The sequence below is a fragment of the Nuphar pumila genome, chromosome 11 (genome assembly GCF_984573655.1).
Source record: "Nuphar pumila chromosome 11, dmNupPumi1.hap1.1, whole genome shotgun sequence".
Classification (NCBI taxonomy): domain Eukaryota; kingdom Viridiplantae; phylum Streptophyta; class Magnoliopsida; order Nymphaeales; family Nymphaeaceae; genus Nuphar; species Nuphar pumila.
This window is the reverse complement of record NC_143259.1, coordinates 116,574,025-116,594,212: the sequence shown is the minus strand read 5'-3', so window position 1 is coordinate 116,594,212 and position 20,188 is coordinate 116,574,025. Positions and strand designations below refer to the sequence as shown.

Genomic DNA, 20,188 nt, shown 5'->3' with positions numbered 1-20,188 from the left:
TAAGGCTTGATTTTTCTTTTCCAGTTTTGGACTTTTTTGTTACCTGTCACAAAGACACCTAGATACCAGTGGCGGAGCCAGGGGTGGGCATGGGTGGGCGGTCGCCCACCCCAGAATTAGAAACCAAAAAAAAAAATGGATCTCTCCATCCCAACTTGATGTTGTCTGGGTTTGTCAAACAGTCCAATGCAGGAGATTCGTGCAACTTCCAAAAAGACGTGCACCAAGACCTAAAATGTGAAACACAACTAATATCACAAATCTCAGTATCAGGATTTTCTCGGCAAGGGAACATCTTGAAATAAATTTAAGATTTGCTTCATCCAGAAATCCTGAAAAAAAAGTAAAATAAAACATGAAAATAGGGGAAGACCTTTCACTTTTACAATTCTTCAACTGCCTCAGACGCCTACCTCCCAAATACGGAAGAAACCATGCCCAATCCAAACTGTATTTGTTCATAAAACAAGCCAAGCTCTACTTGTGGTTTGTCTCTGAACTTTCTATTAACGTGAATGCCAGCGCTCTTGTCTGGACATCATGGCAACTAGACTCGGCCATTTCACACATTAAGGCTCTGATTAAGATCATTTTTTTTATGACAAAGGAACCCTCACCAAGAACCAGGTCACATAATGAGGCCACCTCCCTGCGATGTAAAACTCCAGATTGAGAGCCTTACGTGCCCCAGCTGTGTTAAAGAAACAACAGCAGTCGTGTGACAGTCAATAGGGGCTTTATTGTGGCTTCCCCCGTGTTCTCATGCTCTCTGCTTTTTGGGAGCTGCAGTGTTCCCAAAACACAAAACACTCCATTGGGAATGGACTTGGCAGCCCCAACATCACATTTCAAGAACATTCATCAAAGGATGCTTTTGGCAACTCCATCCTCAGACGCCACATTTTGGCAAGACCATATTTTGGCAGCACATGGACACGGTGTTTCCATCTCTGTGCAAGGCTCTCAAACAGAGCCTAATTAAATCCACAAAAAACACTGCAAATTTCGGTCCAGGCCCAGTCTGAGATTAGTGAAATCAACAAACAAAACACTGTCAAACTGCAACCAATAGCATCAAAATGCTTATTTAAGTTTTATCTCTGCACGAACGACTGTGCTTCCAGCGAAAAATTTCTGGCTTTGCCACTGGTCTGAATAAATGGATCGTTCTTCAAGACCATAGCATTGTCCCCGAGACCCGAAGTCTGCCCACCCAACGAAAAACTTCTGGCTCCGCCACTGCTAGATACAAGGACACGCATCACAGGTTAGACAGCAAAGTTTGAAAATTGTTTTCAAAAGTAGGACATGAGGATACAAATTTTTAACTTTTAATTAATACAAAATTGTTTTTTGTTATTTTAATAATTAAAAGAATTTATTATTAAAAATAATAAAAATGATGGCCGTGTGAATACATGCACTAATCAGCACACGCGGCCAAAGTTCAGTTGATATGTCAAAACACAATTGTGTGTGTGAGAGAGAGAGAGAGAACATTCACCATTCAACATTATCAAAATACATTCAACAAAATATTGGATGAGAGAGGAACATAGGAGTAAGAGGTGCACAGTTCAGCAGATCCAACCCCTGTCTCTACTATGTAATTTAAGAGCCAGATACACATCCGACATAACCCGTTGGCGAAGCCTTCCAAAATCGAATTTGATGCCCCTGAAAAAGATGTTGTTTCTTTCAATCCAGATCACCCACCATGCTGAAAACAACCATACCCGCCATAATAATCTTCATTTTTTTTGTGTCGTAAAATCATGGGATCAAGCAAGAGGTCCCAAATAACGAAACTTGAACGAGTTTGAACAGACGGTGCACCCCAAGTTTGAAAAAATAGGTCTAGAACGATCGGGCAAAACCTAAATAGGTAAGTCGTGTCCTCTACTATCTTCTCGCAAAGAACACACATGCTGGGAAATTGAAGCCCCTGTTTCCTAACATTAATCTGGGTTTGAACACGATCCAGAGCCACTAGCCACGCCAAAGCTTTTGCCCTTGGAGCGGGACCCTTACCCCATATACAATCAGTGGAAAACCAGTCCATCCCGGATGGCAACTAGGAATGGTAAACTTGCTTAATGGAGAACCTATCTCCGCTCGTCATGGCCCAGTGAAGCCATGGGCGGCCATGGCCAAGCCTAAGATCCCTGCCACTGAAGGAGTGAAGTGTCTTCCGCCACTCCAGCCAGATGAACGAATGGCACACTGAACTGGGCGTCAAAAGAAGGGAGTCAGGTAGACTACCATATTTTTGCCTAATAAACGTAGCCCAAGGAGATGAACATGTGGAAGCGACCCATGCCCACTTCAAGACTAAAACGATGCTCCTCTTTCTCAGAGCTGGAATCTCCAAGCCGCCTCGCTGCCTCGGGAGAACGATCTGCTGCCAAGAAACAAGCGAGTACTTTTTGTGAGACGCATTCCCAGACCAAAGGAAGTGCGAAAGCAAACAGTTAATCGTTCGTTCAACTGTCGTCGGTATAATGGACATGCTTATACGAAAATATGGTAATCGGGCCAAAACATGGCGAATTAGCGTCAATCGTCCCGCAAAAGATAAATATCGAGCCTTCCAAGACTGCAATCTCCCTTGCACTCACTCTATAGTAGACATCCAAGACGAAGTTCCTGATGGCTGCAGTGAGTGCAACGATAGACCCAAGAAATTAACAGGAAGGTCGGATATCAGACAGTTGAAGATCCTTGCAGCAGCCGATTAGAGAAGAGGGTCAGCATTGAGTAAGACCAGAGCACACTTACTCTCGTTCAGGCGAAGGCCTGAAATTATAGCGAATACTTTAATAATGAAGCACAACCTGGACATTTGATTAACATTCGCATGACCAAATATTATAATATCATCTGCATATTGAATTGTGTGACCAACAAAACTAAGAATGCCCAAGGAATCCAAGAAGCCTGTTTGTTCTGCCATTTTCATGAGAATAGGTAAACCCTCTACCGCGATATTAAAAATGATAGGGGCTAGGGGACAATCCTGTCGCACACCTCTAGCCAACTTGAATTCTTCCTCTCTCAGTCCGTTGATGCAAACCGACGACACAGATTTCATGACCAGCTCCTTAACTCATGCTATAAACCGGCTACCAAACCCCATATTTGTTAGAGATTCAAACAGAAAATCGCATACCAGACTATCATAAGCCTTGTGAAAATCCAATTTTAGCAAGAAGTATGGTGCTCCAGTCGACTATAAAGAGTGAAAAAACTCAGTTGCACAAATAAAAGACCCTTGCACACTTCAACCTGGAATAAAAGCCCCCTGGTTCGGAGAGACAAGTTGATCAATGACAGTGTGCAACCGATTAGCCAACACCTTAGATATAATGCGATACAGAGCACCCATCACCGAAATCGGCCTGAAGTTGGATATGTCTAACGCCCCTTGCCTCTTATGAATCAAAGACATGACCGTCACATAGTATGGTTTAGGCAGCCTTGCATTACGATAGAATTCATCGAACAAGTGGAGTAGGTCAGCTTTAACAATTGACCAAAAAACTTTGAAAAAGACTCAACGAGCAGCAAAAAGCAATATGAAGAACTTGATGAAAGGGCAAAGGAGGCCGCCAAATATACCCGTGCAATAGTTTTAGTCTTATTGATTGTCACTCAGAAAAAAATGCAATTTAAATTTTTTGGCCAGAACCCTAGCGAGATCAGGTAGATTGGGGATGATATAAATTTGGTAAGATCTTCGCCCTGACTGGCGCCTTTGCTTATAGGAATTTCCTCCATTTTTTGTACAAATCATCTTGAATTTTAATTAAACTGGTAGGAGTTTGCTAACGCCAGCTTGCCTATCGAGAAAAAAAATGTTGATGGGATTTAAGAGAAAAAAAAAGGAGAATTGTTTCACCTTGAATCTCTCTCTCTCTCTCTCTCTCTCTCTCTCTCTCTCTAGCACATTTGCCCCAGCTGCAACCCTTTCATAACTCATAACAACACTAAACAAGCAGGTTCCATGTGTTTGCAACAAAATTTCATCTTGAAAAATAAATGGAGGTTTAGCAAAAGTTGATGAACTTGGTATTCAACTAATACTTCTGATCAGACTCTTTGAGTTTTTTTGTTCTCCTCACTCTTTTTATGATATGACTACAACCCCAATCACCATAGAATCTTTCATCCTCTTGTCAAAGCATCCTTCTGTGATATCAAGTTTGCAGAAAGAGAGATGGAATAATGACCAATATCCACTATCGCCACCTTAAAAGAAGTTTTCCAAAGAACCATGATGCCCCCAGCAAACCCAACGGCCGATTTAAAAGCATATGCCGCACCTCTCCATAAGTAAGACACCACTGATAACGAAATATCCTTCATTTTGGTTTCACAAATTGCAATGACGTCTGAACTTTCATATCTAATCCAATTAGCTAAAAACAAACGCTTGCGGGAGCAATTCATGCCCCTAATATTCCAAATACGCATCTTCGTGATAAATAATCAGAGAGCACCCCATTACGCCTTTGCCTGACTGATTGTCGAACTGAGTTGGAGCCATCTACTTGAAGCTGGGCTTGCGAACATGCCAAAGATTTAGCTCTACGAAGACTATTTGCGACCCTGACCGCCGATCGTGCCCGAAGAACAATCTGTTGTTGGATCGAAGAAAGCTGCTAGGGTGAAATCTGCACTCCTAGTGCCCGCTCAGCCTCAGTGAAGGACATACCCTATATGACGAATATGTCATCGACCTCCTGTGACCCACACCCCGAACCTAACAAATTTGGGCAAGGTTGTGGATGCACGGGTTGCAAGCAGGAGACCTCCGAGGCCCCCTGAATAGATGCTCCGAGAACCTCCACAAGACATCTCCCGTCTTGATCGGGCAGGCAGTCCGCCGAACACAGAAATTGAGTTTGTTGCGGCATGCAAGGTGAAAACAAAACCATGCAGGTAAAGCATCCATGCAAGGATATTGTCCAGTTAGGAGTGGACGTCCTGTGGTGTCAGCTCTGCTGCCCTATTGACTGTTGCTCAACATATTTTTCCTTCACGTGAAGATAAAAACTCAGGCTTTTATAAGTTCTTTCATCAGTTTTGAAATTTGAGCTATACATAGGAAACACCCATCGAGACAAAGTTACAGAATTGAGAAAATATATGTATTAGACCTGGAAAAAATTCATCCTTTTTCGTATCTGTTCTTGAGAAGAAAGAATCTTATGTTTAAGCAGAAAATTTTTGTAGATCAGTGTGTATATGATGGCTTCCCTGAATCTATTGGTATCTTTAACGTGCAATGACAAATGGTGAATACGTGTAATAAAAATGCACCTGACCTGCTTCTGCAATATAATCACCGTGCTTTAGAAGCTATCAGGTACATGATAAGCATTCAAAAGCCATCATATACACACTGATCTACAAAAATACTAAGAAAATTTTTGTAGATCAGTGTGTATATGATGGCTTTTGAATGCTATAGAACTTATCAGGTACCTGAAGACTAATATATTTGTCTTAATGGAAGGGGTGAGGAATTCTTGTACTGTCAAGTACACCACTGCAGGATTAAAAGAACGCTGGTATATGCTAGAATACTATTTGTTTTGTTTCAAGTTATTATTGTTATGTACACCTTTACCTAAGTCTTGGAACAAGATGTTTGCACATTGGTTTTATGAAATCTAGAACTGTAACTGACAAGATAGTCATGCGTATTTATGCTTGGAAACAAGCACATGCATGAACAGAATTGTATATCATATTCCTCGTGCTTCTCTTTAGGCCGACCAAGATTAGCAGCAAGACCAGAGGATGGATTCGACTTAGAGAAATACGTTGAGGATGTCTTCTGATATGAGTAAAGAACTTGCCAGCAGTGGTGCAGCTGCTTCTTTTTCTAACATGCAGGAAATTGAATCTACCCAGAACAGCAAAGATGACATCCATGGGAGCAGCTCTACTGACGCCCTCACTCCTAGCATAGATGAAATGGAGTTTTCTAGCCCAGAGGAATTGAGCAAGAGATCAAGGGAGAAGAAAAAGTATCATATTCTAAAACGAGAAGGAAGATCTGATAAAGCACTCGGTGCCCTTAAGCATAGAAAAGAGCTTGAGAGGAGCTGCATCACTGGAACAGGCATTGGAAAAGAGCAGCAGAAAGCCTTATTATGGCTCTGAGAAAGCAAATGATCCTCCTTTAAATTCTGCCAGAAAGGGCAAGCTAGATAAACATGGTAAACAAAAAGTTGACCTCACATTTGAACTAAAAGAACTTGGATGGTCTGAAGCAGATTCAGAAGATGTAGAGAAAAAGCCCGCATCAATGACTTTGGAGGGTGAAATGATGAATCTTCTTGGAGAAATGCCTAAAAAACCATGTCCCAATAAATAAACCAATGATCTTGACAAGACCGAAGTAATGGCTCATAAAAGAAATGCTCTAAAGTAGAAAAGTGAAGGCAGGCTTGCAGAGGCAAAAGAAGAATTAAAGAAGGCTAAAATCTTAGAGAAGGAACTAGAAGAGGGCCCATTTTTGGCCGATGATGAAATAGCTGCTCTCATCCGTAGTATGGATGATGACAACCACGAGGATACGACCAAGGACTTTTCCAGCATCATTGGCTTTGACTTGAGCAAGTTAGCAGATATGGGGGATGAGATTGTTATTGATGGTAATTTTGAGGTAACAGATGATGATATGAATGATCCGGATATTGATGCAGCCATGAAATCATTTGGCTTTGAAGAAGAAGCTGTAAAGGAAGAACCTTCTGTGCCACCACCTGCTTCTCTAAACGGTGAAACACTAAGAAATGAAGTGCTTTCTTTGAAAAGAGAAGCCCTAAGACTAAAACAGGAACGCAATGTTGCAGAAGCTATGAAGCAGCCAAAAAAAGCCAAACTACTTGAGAAGGACCTTCAAGGATTCGAGTCTGAGGGTAATTCCAACACACAAAGGGAAACTGCTATATTAAAATCTTCAGAGGACAACCATGAACTTACAATTGACAATGAGCCTACTAAAACTACAAACAGTGTTGGATTCACACAGCCACCAGAAAGCAAATCAGAAATTCAGAAAGAGATATTGGGTCTTAAAAGTTCTTGCACTCAAGAGAGAGGGACGAGTAGATCAAGCTGAAGAAGAATTGAAGAAAGGCAAAGCCTTAGAAATTCTACTGGATGAGTTTGAAAATGCTCCAAGAAAAGCAACTACTGAAGGATGCACTTCTAGAAAGGGTTCAGGCTTTATCGATAAACATCATGGTGTTTCTGTGACTTCAGGCGCCGTGTCCCCTGAAGAAGAAATGGAAGGGGTGACAGAGCAAGACATGCATGATCCGTCTTTGTTACCGATGCTTAAAGGTTTCAGTTGGGAGGATGAACATGATCAAACTGTTAGTGGGTCTGCCGAATCCTGTAAGAGAGCGGACAATTCAGTGTATCCAGGTAATGTCACTTCCACAGCAGCAAAGCTATCTTATGTACCTGATTTACTGGCAGGAGAGGCTTGGAATAGTCGAATTCTTGCAACTTGCAGTTCAGAAGATCGAATATCATCTGTGCCACTGCTGTAAATCTCTGAAGCTAATGCAACACTGGACCCTCTCAAGGAAAAAACAGATAGCAAGGCTAGGATTTTCTCTGGTGATAGTCCTGCTACTATGGCTAAAGAGCAAGAAAAAGCATATAATACCTTCCCAAAGATTTCATATAATGAAGCTGAGAAAGAAGCAGAGGTTGGGATAAGAATACATCTCCCCAGGGACAAATGGATCGAGTTGTCTCAACAAGAGATTCTGTCTCACAAAAGAAAAGCAGTTGCTTTCAAAAGTGAAGGAAAGCTTGCAGAAGCTAGAGAAGAATTGTGGCGTGCCAAGATCTTGGAGAAGGCCCTCGAAGCTGGTGAAGAGGCAAATGTAGGCAATGATCCCGTGTGTGCATCTGATCCTCAAAGAAAAGTACAACAGACTCAAACGGCTTCAAGCAAGCAAACAGTTGCTCTGCCACTTGATTCTGCTTCCAGTGAAACTTCAACATTTCTTGAAAGTAAACAGGAGCAAGCTCATAATTCCTGCTCGAGACCACTTCAAGTTGCAGCAGGAGGCCCTTGCTCACAAGCAGCAAGCTTTGCAGCTAAGAAGAGAGGGTTGAATAGAGGAGTCTGAAAAGGAATGTGAATCGGCAAAAGCTCTAGAAAGTCAAATGGAAGAATCAAGTGGTCATGATAGTAGTGCAAAGGCAACAGATGAAGTGTTTGTTGAAGATCTCCTTGATCCTCAACTTATGTGTGCTCTGCAGGCAATAGGCTTGCAGGGCCTTGAATCTCCTGAACCAGCCAACAAAGTCAAGAAGCTAGAGGCAAGGTCACAACAAAACGGCAAATCAGTTTAAATGTTGAACATAGTATACATCTCAGTCAAGAATGAGCCCAGCTGGAAAAGCAGATTAAAGCAGAAAAGGCACAGGCTATGAAGTTGAAACGGTCAGGGAAACACACTGAAGCAATGGAGAAAAAGCTCAGTTCATTACCTACTGACTAGCTAAGATTGCCAAGATTTTCTCTCTAGACATTTTATTTCAGTAAGAGATTGCAGATGCGACACTAAGTTGAGTTGTGCATATGTTCAGTTATGCATGATATCTGTACATGATTGCTGTTAGTGTTTCTCCAAGTGGTCCGTTGTCCGGTTAGGATTGTCCTGTATATCTAGAACATGTTGATGTTGGCAAAAGGTTTTCTTCTACAAAGTTAGTTTGAAAAGAGAGAGTGCTTTTTTCTTGTGATAAACTTTAAAATTGTGGCCTACAATGTATCTCATGTTCGTAAATGTAACAAACTGGTATTCCTCCTGAACACTATATGGAGCTACTCGAAGTTTTGTGGACATTGTTGATCGTAAGCCCGAGAATAGGAGAGTATCGGCTACATATAAATTGGTGCTGTATTGAATAAGTATGCACTGCCATTTAGCTAGAGAAACTTAATTGCCATCCAAACTGCCATGCATCATAATCCCCCTCCCGCCTCCCCCCCTTCCAACAATGCAACTTTCAAAAACAATAGAAAAATATGACAATATAATATAATTGCTTCCTTGCAAGCATCATTTCCTTGCATCTCTCTCGTCATGTTTTATTAGTCTTTTTTTCATTTACTCACCGGTAATGTCATCAAAAAATGTGTAAATTTATACCTGACCCATAGGCAGGCACTCCCAGCAAGCTGCAGCCAAATGGTGGATGCAGATGGAACTATATAGAGGTCAGGGAAGGTCACACCCATGCCATGTTTCATCGCTAATGGTTTTGAACAGATACACGCACACAAGCAGAGTATACGTGAGCACATGCATGTGTCTTTAGATTTCTTGATTTTGGGGGAAAACTTGAAACAAATTACAAGTATGTTTTGAACACACATACACACACACAAGCAGAGTATACGTGAGCACATGCATGTGTCTTTAGATTTCTTGATTTTGGGGAAAAACTTGAAACAAATTACAAGTATGTTTTGGAGAAAGTCTCAGGAAAAATGTCAACATATATAAAATTTGGACAACTGAACATATGAAAGTATAAAATGTACGAAATTTAGAAGGAAGTGTTAATAACATGATATTTTAGGATCAGACAAAATTTTGAAAATATCACGAATGATTAGGATCATATGGTTTTTAAGTTTTCAAATTATTGCCGATACTTGTGACCATGTTTTGAACTTTGCAAAAAAGATCCAACGCCAGAACAGACAACCATACATTCATAAGCTAGTGTCCTTTGCTTATTTTCCAAGTCTATATCATAATCTAGAACGTTTCATCCAAACAACAATTGTAATTATGAATCAGCATCCAATCTTGTTCAACTTAAATATAACCAAGCTTCCTAATTCTCACCATCTTTTCACTCACAGAATTCTGGACTCCAAAACTTCTCCATCATTAACCAGCTTTCTGCCAATCATGATAAAGCCACCTACTGCTGAAGCTAACCAGCAAATTAAAACAGTTTGCATGAGTCCACTAAAAACTCATGTTTCTTTTATCAATTTCACCTTGCAGGGAACCTGATGGGAATTCATTAGCAGGAGGTGGTGTAGGCTGTCTAGGTCTTGCATACTCCGCAAAGATAACCCAGCCATCAAGAAACTGCAAAGAAAAAAGCCAAATGATAAGCTTCATATTATATCATTATTTTTTGTAACTAGGTGACGTGTTGATTATGAATCTTAAATCAAGGGCAAAACTCGTTTTAGGGGCAAGAAATCAACCAAAACGCTAACAACCTAGTATTCCAGTTTGTACAAAGAAATGCATTAACCATATCTCCCTCCCTCCTCTCTAAATACATAAAATTTCAGTATACAGAAGACAAACGATAATTTTTTAATTTATAAAGAAGAAAATTTTGATATTTCATTTTATTTATCTTCACAAAAGCACAAATTCTGTAGGCTTGATTCAGTTTGATCTCACCTTGCCATCCATTCCTTTTATTCCTTCAGCAGCTTCCTCTATGGTGGCATATCTAACGAAACCAAATCCCTTGGAATATCCAGAAACCCTGTCTGTGACAACTCTTGCTGCAAAGACAAAAGCATTCAAGTACTATTTACTATTTTCAACCATTTCAGATTATCTTTAATTATCTTCCAAGAATAAGCAGAATGAATTGAGAACACACCTTGGATTACTTGACCAAATTTGGAGAAAGATTCTCTAAGTTTCTCAGTTGTGGTACGCTTGCTAAGCCCTGCAAATCCAGTGAGATTAAGTCAGGAAATAGAACAATCTTGCACCAATAATGTATGAGTGAGTAGTCATAATAACTTACTATAGTAGCATCACTGCCAATTGTATAATCAATTTGCAGGAAGAAAGTAGAACTAACTATATGTGTGTGTGTGCGTGCGTGATATCTGGACATGGTGCTACTGACATCATATCTAGTAAAAAAACACCAGTTTGTTTTCAATTTTTTGGTAGATCTGACCCTACAGATGTAATCGACATGGATTTTTAGCAGAGAATGGGTTTTGGATCATGTGAACATAATTGCAAGTAGGTTTTTCAAGAGATTAAAAAATCAATGGCACTCAATACACCAAATTTCATGACTCAAAAATTTGTGTTTTATGTTAGAAAAAAAATGATCCATCAGAAGGCATCTATGGATTCAGATTGGATTGATACAGCTTGCATCTATGTCTTTCAGCTACACAAGGGGTTTATTGGATCCTATTAAAATTCAAGCAGGAACTAACTGTGTTAAAGTTAGGTCAAAAGCTAACTGGATCCATAGAAGATCCATATTAAAACTCATGAGTTATACCTGGTTAAACCATATATTACAATGGTTTGCAGTTGAACATAAATTGCCTTGTATCAACCTATATTAGTTTTTATTCTTGGACTCTTTAATGAACCAAACTGAGTTCACTTTATGAGGATAGCACAATTTAAACACTTGAACATAAATATAAACAAAACATATATATACTTTTATTGCAATCTTTATCCACTTCTTCAGTGACCCACATCAAGTTGTACCCAATCATTGTCACTATTACCAATGGTATATGCAGAAATAAGAATACCTATTTTTGAAGGGACCCTCATACCATCTCTTTCCACTAACAAGGTTACCACCCTTGCATTTTTAAGACTAGAACAGATGATTAATGACATGCATTGGAAGAAGAAAAAAAATTGGCATAGGATGAAAGGAGAGCTTTTATTTCTAGCTTGAACTGACAGTGAACAGTAGCACTTGAAGATCAAAAGAGAAGAGATAAAGTAATGTCATTTTCCATTTTCAACCGATGTACATTCTCATTGTGCTATGATAAGGGGTCATTAGAATGTATGTAAATAGACACAGATATGGATCCCCACATCATTGCATTCTATTTAGGATTAGGAAGAGGTGTAATCGGACCTTATTATCATTATTTGGGTACCATATTCACTTCTTTGGGCTTCTATTGAATCGAGAAATAGGTTTGATTGTACATCTTTTTGATATATATATAAGGAATCCCCAAGATAATTCAAATCGAAGTAATTTGATGTCCGACTTGGCCCCATATAACATGATTGATCGATAGAAATACTCCAGCACTCAATCTTTATTATATATTCCATATATCATACTACATAGATAGATATCATATTCATGGAATACATTCACTTTCAAGATGCCTTGATGGTGAAATGGTACACATGTGATACCCAAAATCTCGTGCTAAAGAACGTGGAGGTTCAAGTCCTCTTCAAGGCTTAAAGAGCCAATGATCCCCGTTTAGAGCCCTATGTGGAACTTAAAGCTACAGGCAAATGAAATGAAAATTTATTGCAGAATCAAAGAATATGGTAGTTCCAACCAGCTATAGCTAAGAAACAATCTAATATTATCTTTCTCCAGATTATAAAATTCATTTCTTAAAAGCAAAGAAAGCAAGGATATTTATAGAACACTGATAATCAATCACTCATTCTCTCAAAGGAAGACCAGAAGATTGCACTTAGATGCATTCGCTAAGGCAACAACTTGTCTAAAAAATAAACAGAAACCGTGCTAAAAATCCTCAGCTCAACCAACAAACTTTTCATCGCAACAAGAACTCCTCAATAATGTCTATAGATTTTTTTAGTTACTTATTCCTATTTAGCACTCAATTGCCTGCTGAAGTCCGCGTGAAGAAAGCATTCAAAGCTGACAGCACAAGGGAAAAAGAGGGAAACCACCAACCATCTAAGTAAGCTAAGCGGGCAAAGGTCATATTTTTACAGCTATAGTCATACAGCAAACCACCAACTACACGCTAAAACTGAAACAAATAGATGAAAACCCATCTGCAATCTGAAACCCAACATTAAAAAAAAAACGAGTTCATGAGTTCATGACCAAGCACGATCACCACCAGCATGCTACATCAATCTCACATTTTCCCGAATACAAAATCATTCGCACGCTTGCAAAATCAAATACAAGAACCATCTTTCCCAAGAAACGCCAACAAACAAGCAAGAAACCAGCAACTAGAGCCCCAATCTCCAAGATCCAAAATGACCATAAATTATCAATCATTCCAAATCGAAAAAAATGCAAGGTGGGAGTTCGTTGTTGCCACAGTCAGGCACAGAAACACGGAAATCGAAAGCGAGGGACGACAGAGTACCTGAGACGAAGAGGTTGGTGGAGGGATCGGCCGCCGGCGGGGGAGGAGTGGCCGGAGGAGGCGGAGAGAATGAGGAGAAGGAGAAGAGGCGCCGGAAACCGCTCGTCCTAGTTGCTGCCGCTGCCCTCAGTGCCATCTCTCCGACCAAACAGCGGCCTCTCTCGCTCTCTCGCTTTTGCAAAGGCACAGGGAATTCTGGGGTTTTAAGGTGGGGAATTACTTTTTCAGGATCTTCTATTATCCCAATTTACAGAAATGGACAACCAGTGGGTTCGATCTGGATGGACCCGGATGAAAACTAGGTTTGGACTCAACTGCATCAACGGCCATGGACAGCTAAACCAGGGGTCTGTATTTAACTGTGTATAGCAATGTGGATCTAGATTCCAATTAGGCATCGGATTTCAATCAAATCCGACTTCATTTAGTCCGATTTGCTAAACCAAAACTATATCGGATCGTAATCGGATGAGGATATGGCTTTGATTTTATGCTCCTAAATCCGACATATATTCATATTCAAATTTGATTACATGTGAAAAAATCAGACTCGGTATGAGCTTTTTACCATCTGGGCTTAAATCCATGGCAACATCTGATTATTTGGATCTAGTATTGGCCATATCCGACCCAAATCTGAACCATTTACGACCCTAGTTCCAATCTGGATTCAATTGGAAAGAGTCAACCATTTACGTCCCACGACCACCGTGCCTTCAGTGGCCACTTCTGAATACGGCTGGTAAACGAACCAAGCCGCTCGTGACTCAGCTCGGTTCGTCTCGTCATGAACTCATTCGTGATCAGTTCGTATAGTTGGCCAGCCAAGCCATGATAGCTCGACAGTGCTGTATATATATGTATATATATATAAGAAGAATGAATGAAAATATATACATAAAATATGGAATATTAAGTGTAATTTATAAAGTTATATATATATTTTCAAGTATAATATGTAAAAATGTATTTACTATGTATAAATAACATGAAATATTGTTACGCAAATCAGCTCATACTCTTAAATCTTAAAATTCAAAGTTGTGATCAATCTGACCTTATAGATGGATGTGGGGTATGAAGATATGGATGACATAGGGGGATGAATGGAACCCAATTCTACAGACAGCGGTGCGCCAGTGAGGTTTGATCCTGTGCCTTCAACTCAGCACCCTCACAACCACCTCGCTGGCCAACCCCCGCGGTGGTATTTAATTCTTCTAACATGCTTTCTTTACTTTTGGCTTTCAATGAAAAAAAATAGTTTAGTACTTCTATTTCATTAATGATGGGCTGGTGGCAGGTTGCTTGAGTGGTAGTGGGCCTGGGGAGAAGGTGCTGACCTCATCGTCTCAGGTTCCACTCCCACCGAGTGCAGGGGTGTCTTTTATTAGTGAGCTCTGGAAAGGCTAGGGTGAGACTCCACTTCGAGATTACCCGTTTCCGGAGAACTTTGTTATAAAAAAAATGATGGGCTAGTGGTGATAGCATCTTGAGATCATTATGTTATTTGATGTTTATGTTGCTGATATGGACTGATGAGATCGTAAAAATCTGGTGATGAAATGGTTTTCCTATGCCTGAATTGTACTCTGATTGACCAATAGTTGATATTGTTTGTGCTTTATAGTGCTGTGTATCTAGAATTATTAGCATACTATTTTGCTGCATAAACACATCAAAAACTAGTATAAAGCTTGACCATCATTATGTTAAAAGTTTGAAATTTTATGGTATATGTATGTTGGGCTGGTAAACGAGCTCAACAAATTAAATGAGGCATGTTCAGGCTTGGCTCATTTTCTAGTGGATTGAGCTCGTGACTCGGCTCGTGTTCATGTTGAACTCATCTTTCCCTGAACGAAACTAGTCAAATACAGTTTGACTCCTGAAAGAACATTCTGTTATATATATGGTAAATGTTTGCTACTAATGAAGGTACAAAACTAATGAGCTAGAAATCATAGGTGCAAGTTATATTGACTCAATCTAACCACATAGATGTGTTTGACATCCTTAGTTTGCTAAGGATCAAGCCTTGGATCTTGCTTTTTTTATGTAAAAATGTGATCTTTTGAGTTATGAAATTTTTTGGCACATTGTGGACCGTTTATTTTTGGACCCATTTAAAAACCTAATTACTTGTCATAATCACATGATTTAAAACAAGTTTCCTACTAAACAAACTATGTAGATCACATCCAATACATTTGATCTACAAAGAATTGAAAATTTATGAAGAAAAGAGTGATTTCTACTCATTAGTTTTACACCTTCATTAGTAGTCAATATTAACCCATACATATATATAGTCACTAGAATACTAGAACTGGAAATATGATAACTAATGTGTGAATCACTATTTTCATAGATTTATTGTTCTTTTCTATTAAATCTAACCATACGGATTAGATCTACATGCTTGGTTTTATAAGAACCCGCTCTTGAATCATCCAATTTTGATACATAAATGAGATTTTTTAAGGCTTTAAAATCAATGGCTTATATTCTTAATAAACATTCAAGCATTCAAAAATCACATTTTTTTATCAAAATTACACGATCCAATGGTTGATTCCTAGCAAATTCACCATGCCAATCACATCCACATGGTTGGATTTGCAAAGAAAAAGTAATGAAAATGACCAAATTTCTAGTTCTCGTATTTCAATTCTCATATTTTAGTGACTATATATGAGGTGCGCATGACTGGGCTCACCTGCAATACAAATCGATCACAAATGAATTCATGATGAGCCAAACCGAGCCAACTAACAAGCTGCTCAATTTGTTTACCAGCCCTATATGTATGACCATTCAATGAATAAGCAACCAAATTAACGCACACAAAATCCATGTCCCCATATCTCAACCGAACTTACCCCGAACAAACTTCAAAAAGAGTTATGACAACCAACGAACCCACTCGCTAGGTAGCCAATGTAGAAGGGGGACTAATTCAAACCAAAGAAGAAAAAGAAAGTTTTTCAAACCCCATTTGCATGTCACAAAAACCAATTTCTTTAGAAAAAAGCGTCACAAAAAAACCAATTCATCAAAGAAAACAAATCTGCAAAGACTTTAAATTCTTTTCTGCAATGATTATAAATACCTTGTTTGTTCATGGAGAAAAAAAAAGGAAGGAATGCTATTTCTACTGTTTGACTATGCACCATGTAAAATAATTTTCTATGCACGCTCATGAATACGTAGATCCAAATATGCATTAACATCCAATCCAGATACTCAGCTCTCTCTCTCTCTCTCTCTCTCTCTCTCAAATTGGGAGGATACAATTGACCAGTTGAACAGAGTACAGATCCCAAACTGGGTTATACGTAGGTTTAATAGCAAAACACATTTCATAGACAGTAACAAAGAGGACACTTTTTTTTAGTGCAGGTTGGGTTGGTGGGGGGCAGTGACGGCACGTTAAACCAACGAAAACCCCAATTTTCATCAGCCGCAACCAGGATGGGTGTGAACCCAGCAGTCCCTGGCGTAGGCCTCAACCGATAAAACCCTTGAGGTCCGCTTAGCGTTGCAGGCAAAGGGTGCATACCCCGGGTATTGAACCTGCAACGTCCTTCAACTTGGACACGAGAAACCACTCATTTAATGGACAGTGTCCAAAGAGGAGTCAGCAGTGTTAGTTTGACATTCCTGCAACATCACCTGGTGATCCTTGGATTATAGTGACAAGCTCAGCTGATTTAGATTACACATGTACAAGTCCTTTCCAATTAGGTTCTTCCACGATTTTCAGAAATGAAATTCTATTATTTATCAAATCTTCCTTTAGAAATTTGTATTTCTTTTTCAAGGCATGTCCATCATTCACTTGAGACAACTGTTCTCTGTCCAGAAGAAAAAAAATGACAAAAAAGAAGACATCCTACAATCCTTGGCATACCCAAATTGTTTCTTAAACAGATTTGACTTGCTCATGCCTAGTAGATCCATTATATAAAAAGAATAGTGCTACAGAGGCAAAAAACTAGTGTCAGAATCACTTCTCTTTCTTGGTGAAGCAGGTATGTGAACTCCATCGGCTTCACAGAGTTCAGAAATCACTAATGGCTGAACAGAGGAAATAACTGTAAAATTCAGTCCCATATCCATTCCCGCATTCTAGGAAACCCAAAGCTCAATATGAGTACATAAATTTAGAATCTAAAACTGAGGTTTGGAACTCAGCTGTTAGCTCAAATACAAGTAATTATCAATACAATAATCGGCATCCTATAAACGAAACATGCACTAGAGACAATGGACAGTTGTTCCAAGAGAGAGACTTGATTTCACAAGCTAGTTGTTGCTCTAGATATACTTCGAGATCACAGAGAAGCTTCGACCTTGAGCATCTGGCTGAATAATATGCTGATGATGATGTTAATTGTGCATAGGCAGCCCTGTTTGCTGCACTGAGCAAGAGACCAATATCGAATTGACACTCATTACCGGGGGCAGCAAGGATGTACAGAAGAAAAGGGAACGGTGGGAGTGTTGGAATCCTGAATTTGATTGCTCCAGCTCGAGCTCCAGAGAAACTAGATGGTTGATCCCATCAACTTCAGGTTGGTCTGAATCTATGAAGAAACATACAGAAACAGTGAGGCGTTGAAAGAGTGACAAGGTGGTTGGCCAGCAATTCCCGACTTCCCACACCTATGCTGCTGCTGCCATCCCGCTGAATATGGAATTAGATCGATGAAATCCATCACCTTATTGATCATCTGTTACTCAAGTTTTCCTTTGAGACAACTGCCCAACTCTGCAACAAACAACTGCCGCACCATTGTAGAGCATCTTGCACACACCATTATGAATAAAAACAATTCACAGAAGCATCATGAATACAGAAATAATCGAAGTAGTTTTACACACATACAACTTATAATCATATTCACACCATAATATCCAAACCCGATATGCATTAATGAGATTTAGATTGCAACAACTAGTGGTTCATTGGAGTACATCAGATAGCAAATAGATGAAAATCCTCCAAAGGGATGTGCCAAAGAATCTCATCAGTAAAACATAACTTTTGGCTATTGATATTGGCATATTTATCCACTAAGGATACGTCTAATGATCATTTTAAAGACATTCTTCTGCTTCTAATGCAGGAAACTTTTTCTAAAAAATGATTCTTGAGGAAATGGACGGACCTGGGGTCTTAGGCGTTTTCTGTTATGCAGTAAATCTCCACAGGCTTGTTCTTTGGATCACAACCTCTGAGCCTTTCAGCATGATTTTCTTTTACCAGAAAATTGGTAACACAAATAGATAATTCTGTGATTTTGTATACCCGTATATCTCTATACTTCAATCACTACTTTTTCTGTATCATCATACTTCTTCTGGCCCCATACGGCCTCTACTTGTAGTCCCTGAAAGTGGGTTGGAATGGGACATGCCCAACGGTGAAGTGTCCCTTCAACCCCAAGGGTCACAACCCTTGAACCAGACATGAAAATGTATTTTCTGTATCTTGATTATCTAGTTTGTGTTTGAATTATAAATGTACATATGTTGGCCCAACCGTTGGAGAACACAACTGTTGGGGTGGCCCCTCACAACGGTTGTCTTATGGCCACTATATTCCTTACATCTCCCACTTGACCATAAGGGATATATTGCGTTACCATGCTTGTTCAAAACATGGACCCTGCATCGGTACACACTCATGAGATTCAGCAACTCAAGATTATGTTCCACAAATCAATCCACTGTATCAATGTTACAATCAACTTAAGGACTGGCCTGACTAGATATAGGTCACCCAAGCAGGTGTTCCATTGAGTCAAGCACATCAGAAAGGGTCAAGTAGAATTGGTATGCCTTCAACTGGGGATCCAACCACATAAAGGAATCCTGCAAATTCTGGCCAGGTCCTTCCACATTAATCAGAACTGCAAAACTAGACTATAATTTCAGCAATCATTGCAAAGATGCTTTAGACGAACACCACACAGGCATAAGAGACTGATGAACTAAAAATTGTTCAATGTATCACAATATCAAATGCAGGCAAGATGGTTGCAATATAAGAGGCTACTTTGTATGGTCGCTACTTGATAATTGGGAATGGAACTCTGGATACACTGTGAGATTTGGTCTCTACTTTGTGGACTACAAGAACAATCTGACAGGAATTCCCAAAGCATCAGCTGGATGGTTCAAAAGTTTTCTTGGAGGAAATGATTCTGAATTCGGAGCCAAGCTCAATCAATCTTACTAATTCAAAATAGATACTCACCAGCATGATAGTAAACAACAAATATCATGCTTGTACAGATTTCTTTGCTATTCTTTAGTTAACAAAATCCATCAAAATAGAAATTCAACGTGTATCTTGTGCAAGCACTTCTTTTATCAACAACAATTTCTTTTCAAGTTCACCTAGTTTGTCACTAACTAGATCGAGAAAAAGTTAACCAGGCCTAAGTGTTAAGACAGCCATTGTGAGCAACGCCATGAGCTCAGACAAGAAGGACCATGTGATAAGAATATCGACTGTGACAGCATTTGCATGTTATGTATCTCCCATACTACAAAGCATTCTGAAGCGTATTACTGTCTTCCACAAATAAAGGAATAACCTCTCAAATTCCAATAAGAAATACAAAGTCAAAGAATAAAGAACAAACAAGGATCGAGGAGCTAAGGGTATTTAGAAACAAAAATATCCAGAGTTGACTGATGAAGACATTAAGATGGTCAAAGGACTCCCCACCATGAATTGATTGGAAGAAATGTACGTGAATGACCGTACATTTTTCATGAGTCTATAACAAGCACAGTATAAAACAGAAGTGAGCATCGTATATTGAATTTGTTAATTTGATATGCCTTGAGTAAACAGAGCAAGAGGAAAAGATTAACTGTTTCAGCTATGTTGATCTTCAGAGGCAAGGATTTTCAAGCACTAGAATTCTCTGTGTCGATTAAAAATCCAAACCAAAAATACTGAGAAGCACGATATGCAGAGCCACTGCATAA

At 39.4% G+C, this 20,188-nt stretch overlaps 1 protein-coding gene across 1 annotated transcript; it reads right to left on the bottom strand.

Moving 5' to 3' along the window:
• Positions 1-9,740: 9,740 nt before the first annotated feature.
• On the bottom strand, positions 9,741-13,339 carry LOC149823019 (organelle RRM domain-containing protein 2, mitochondrial-like). The gene is made up of 4 exons (XM_089980490.1): positions 13,181-13,339; positions 10,684-10,752; positions 10,476-10,582; positions 9,741-10,148 (listed from the first exon to the last, which is right to left on the bottom strand). Exons 1-4 carry the CDS (start codon positions 13,314-13,316, stop codon positions 10,023-10,025), a joined length of 438 nt encoding a protein of 145 aa, XP_089836616.1. The 5' UTR covers positions 13,317-13,339; the 3' UTR covers positions 9,741-10,022.
• Between the last annotated feature and the right edge of the window lie 6,849 nt (positions 13,340-20,188).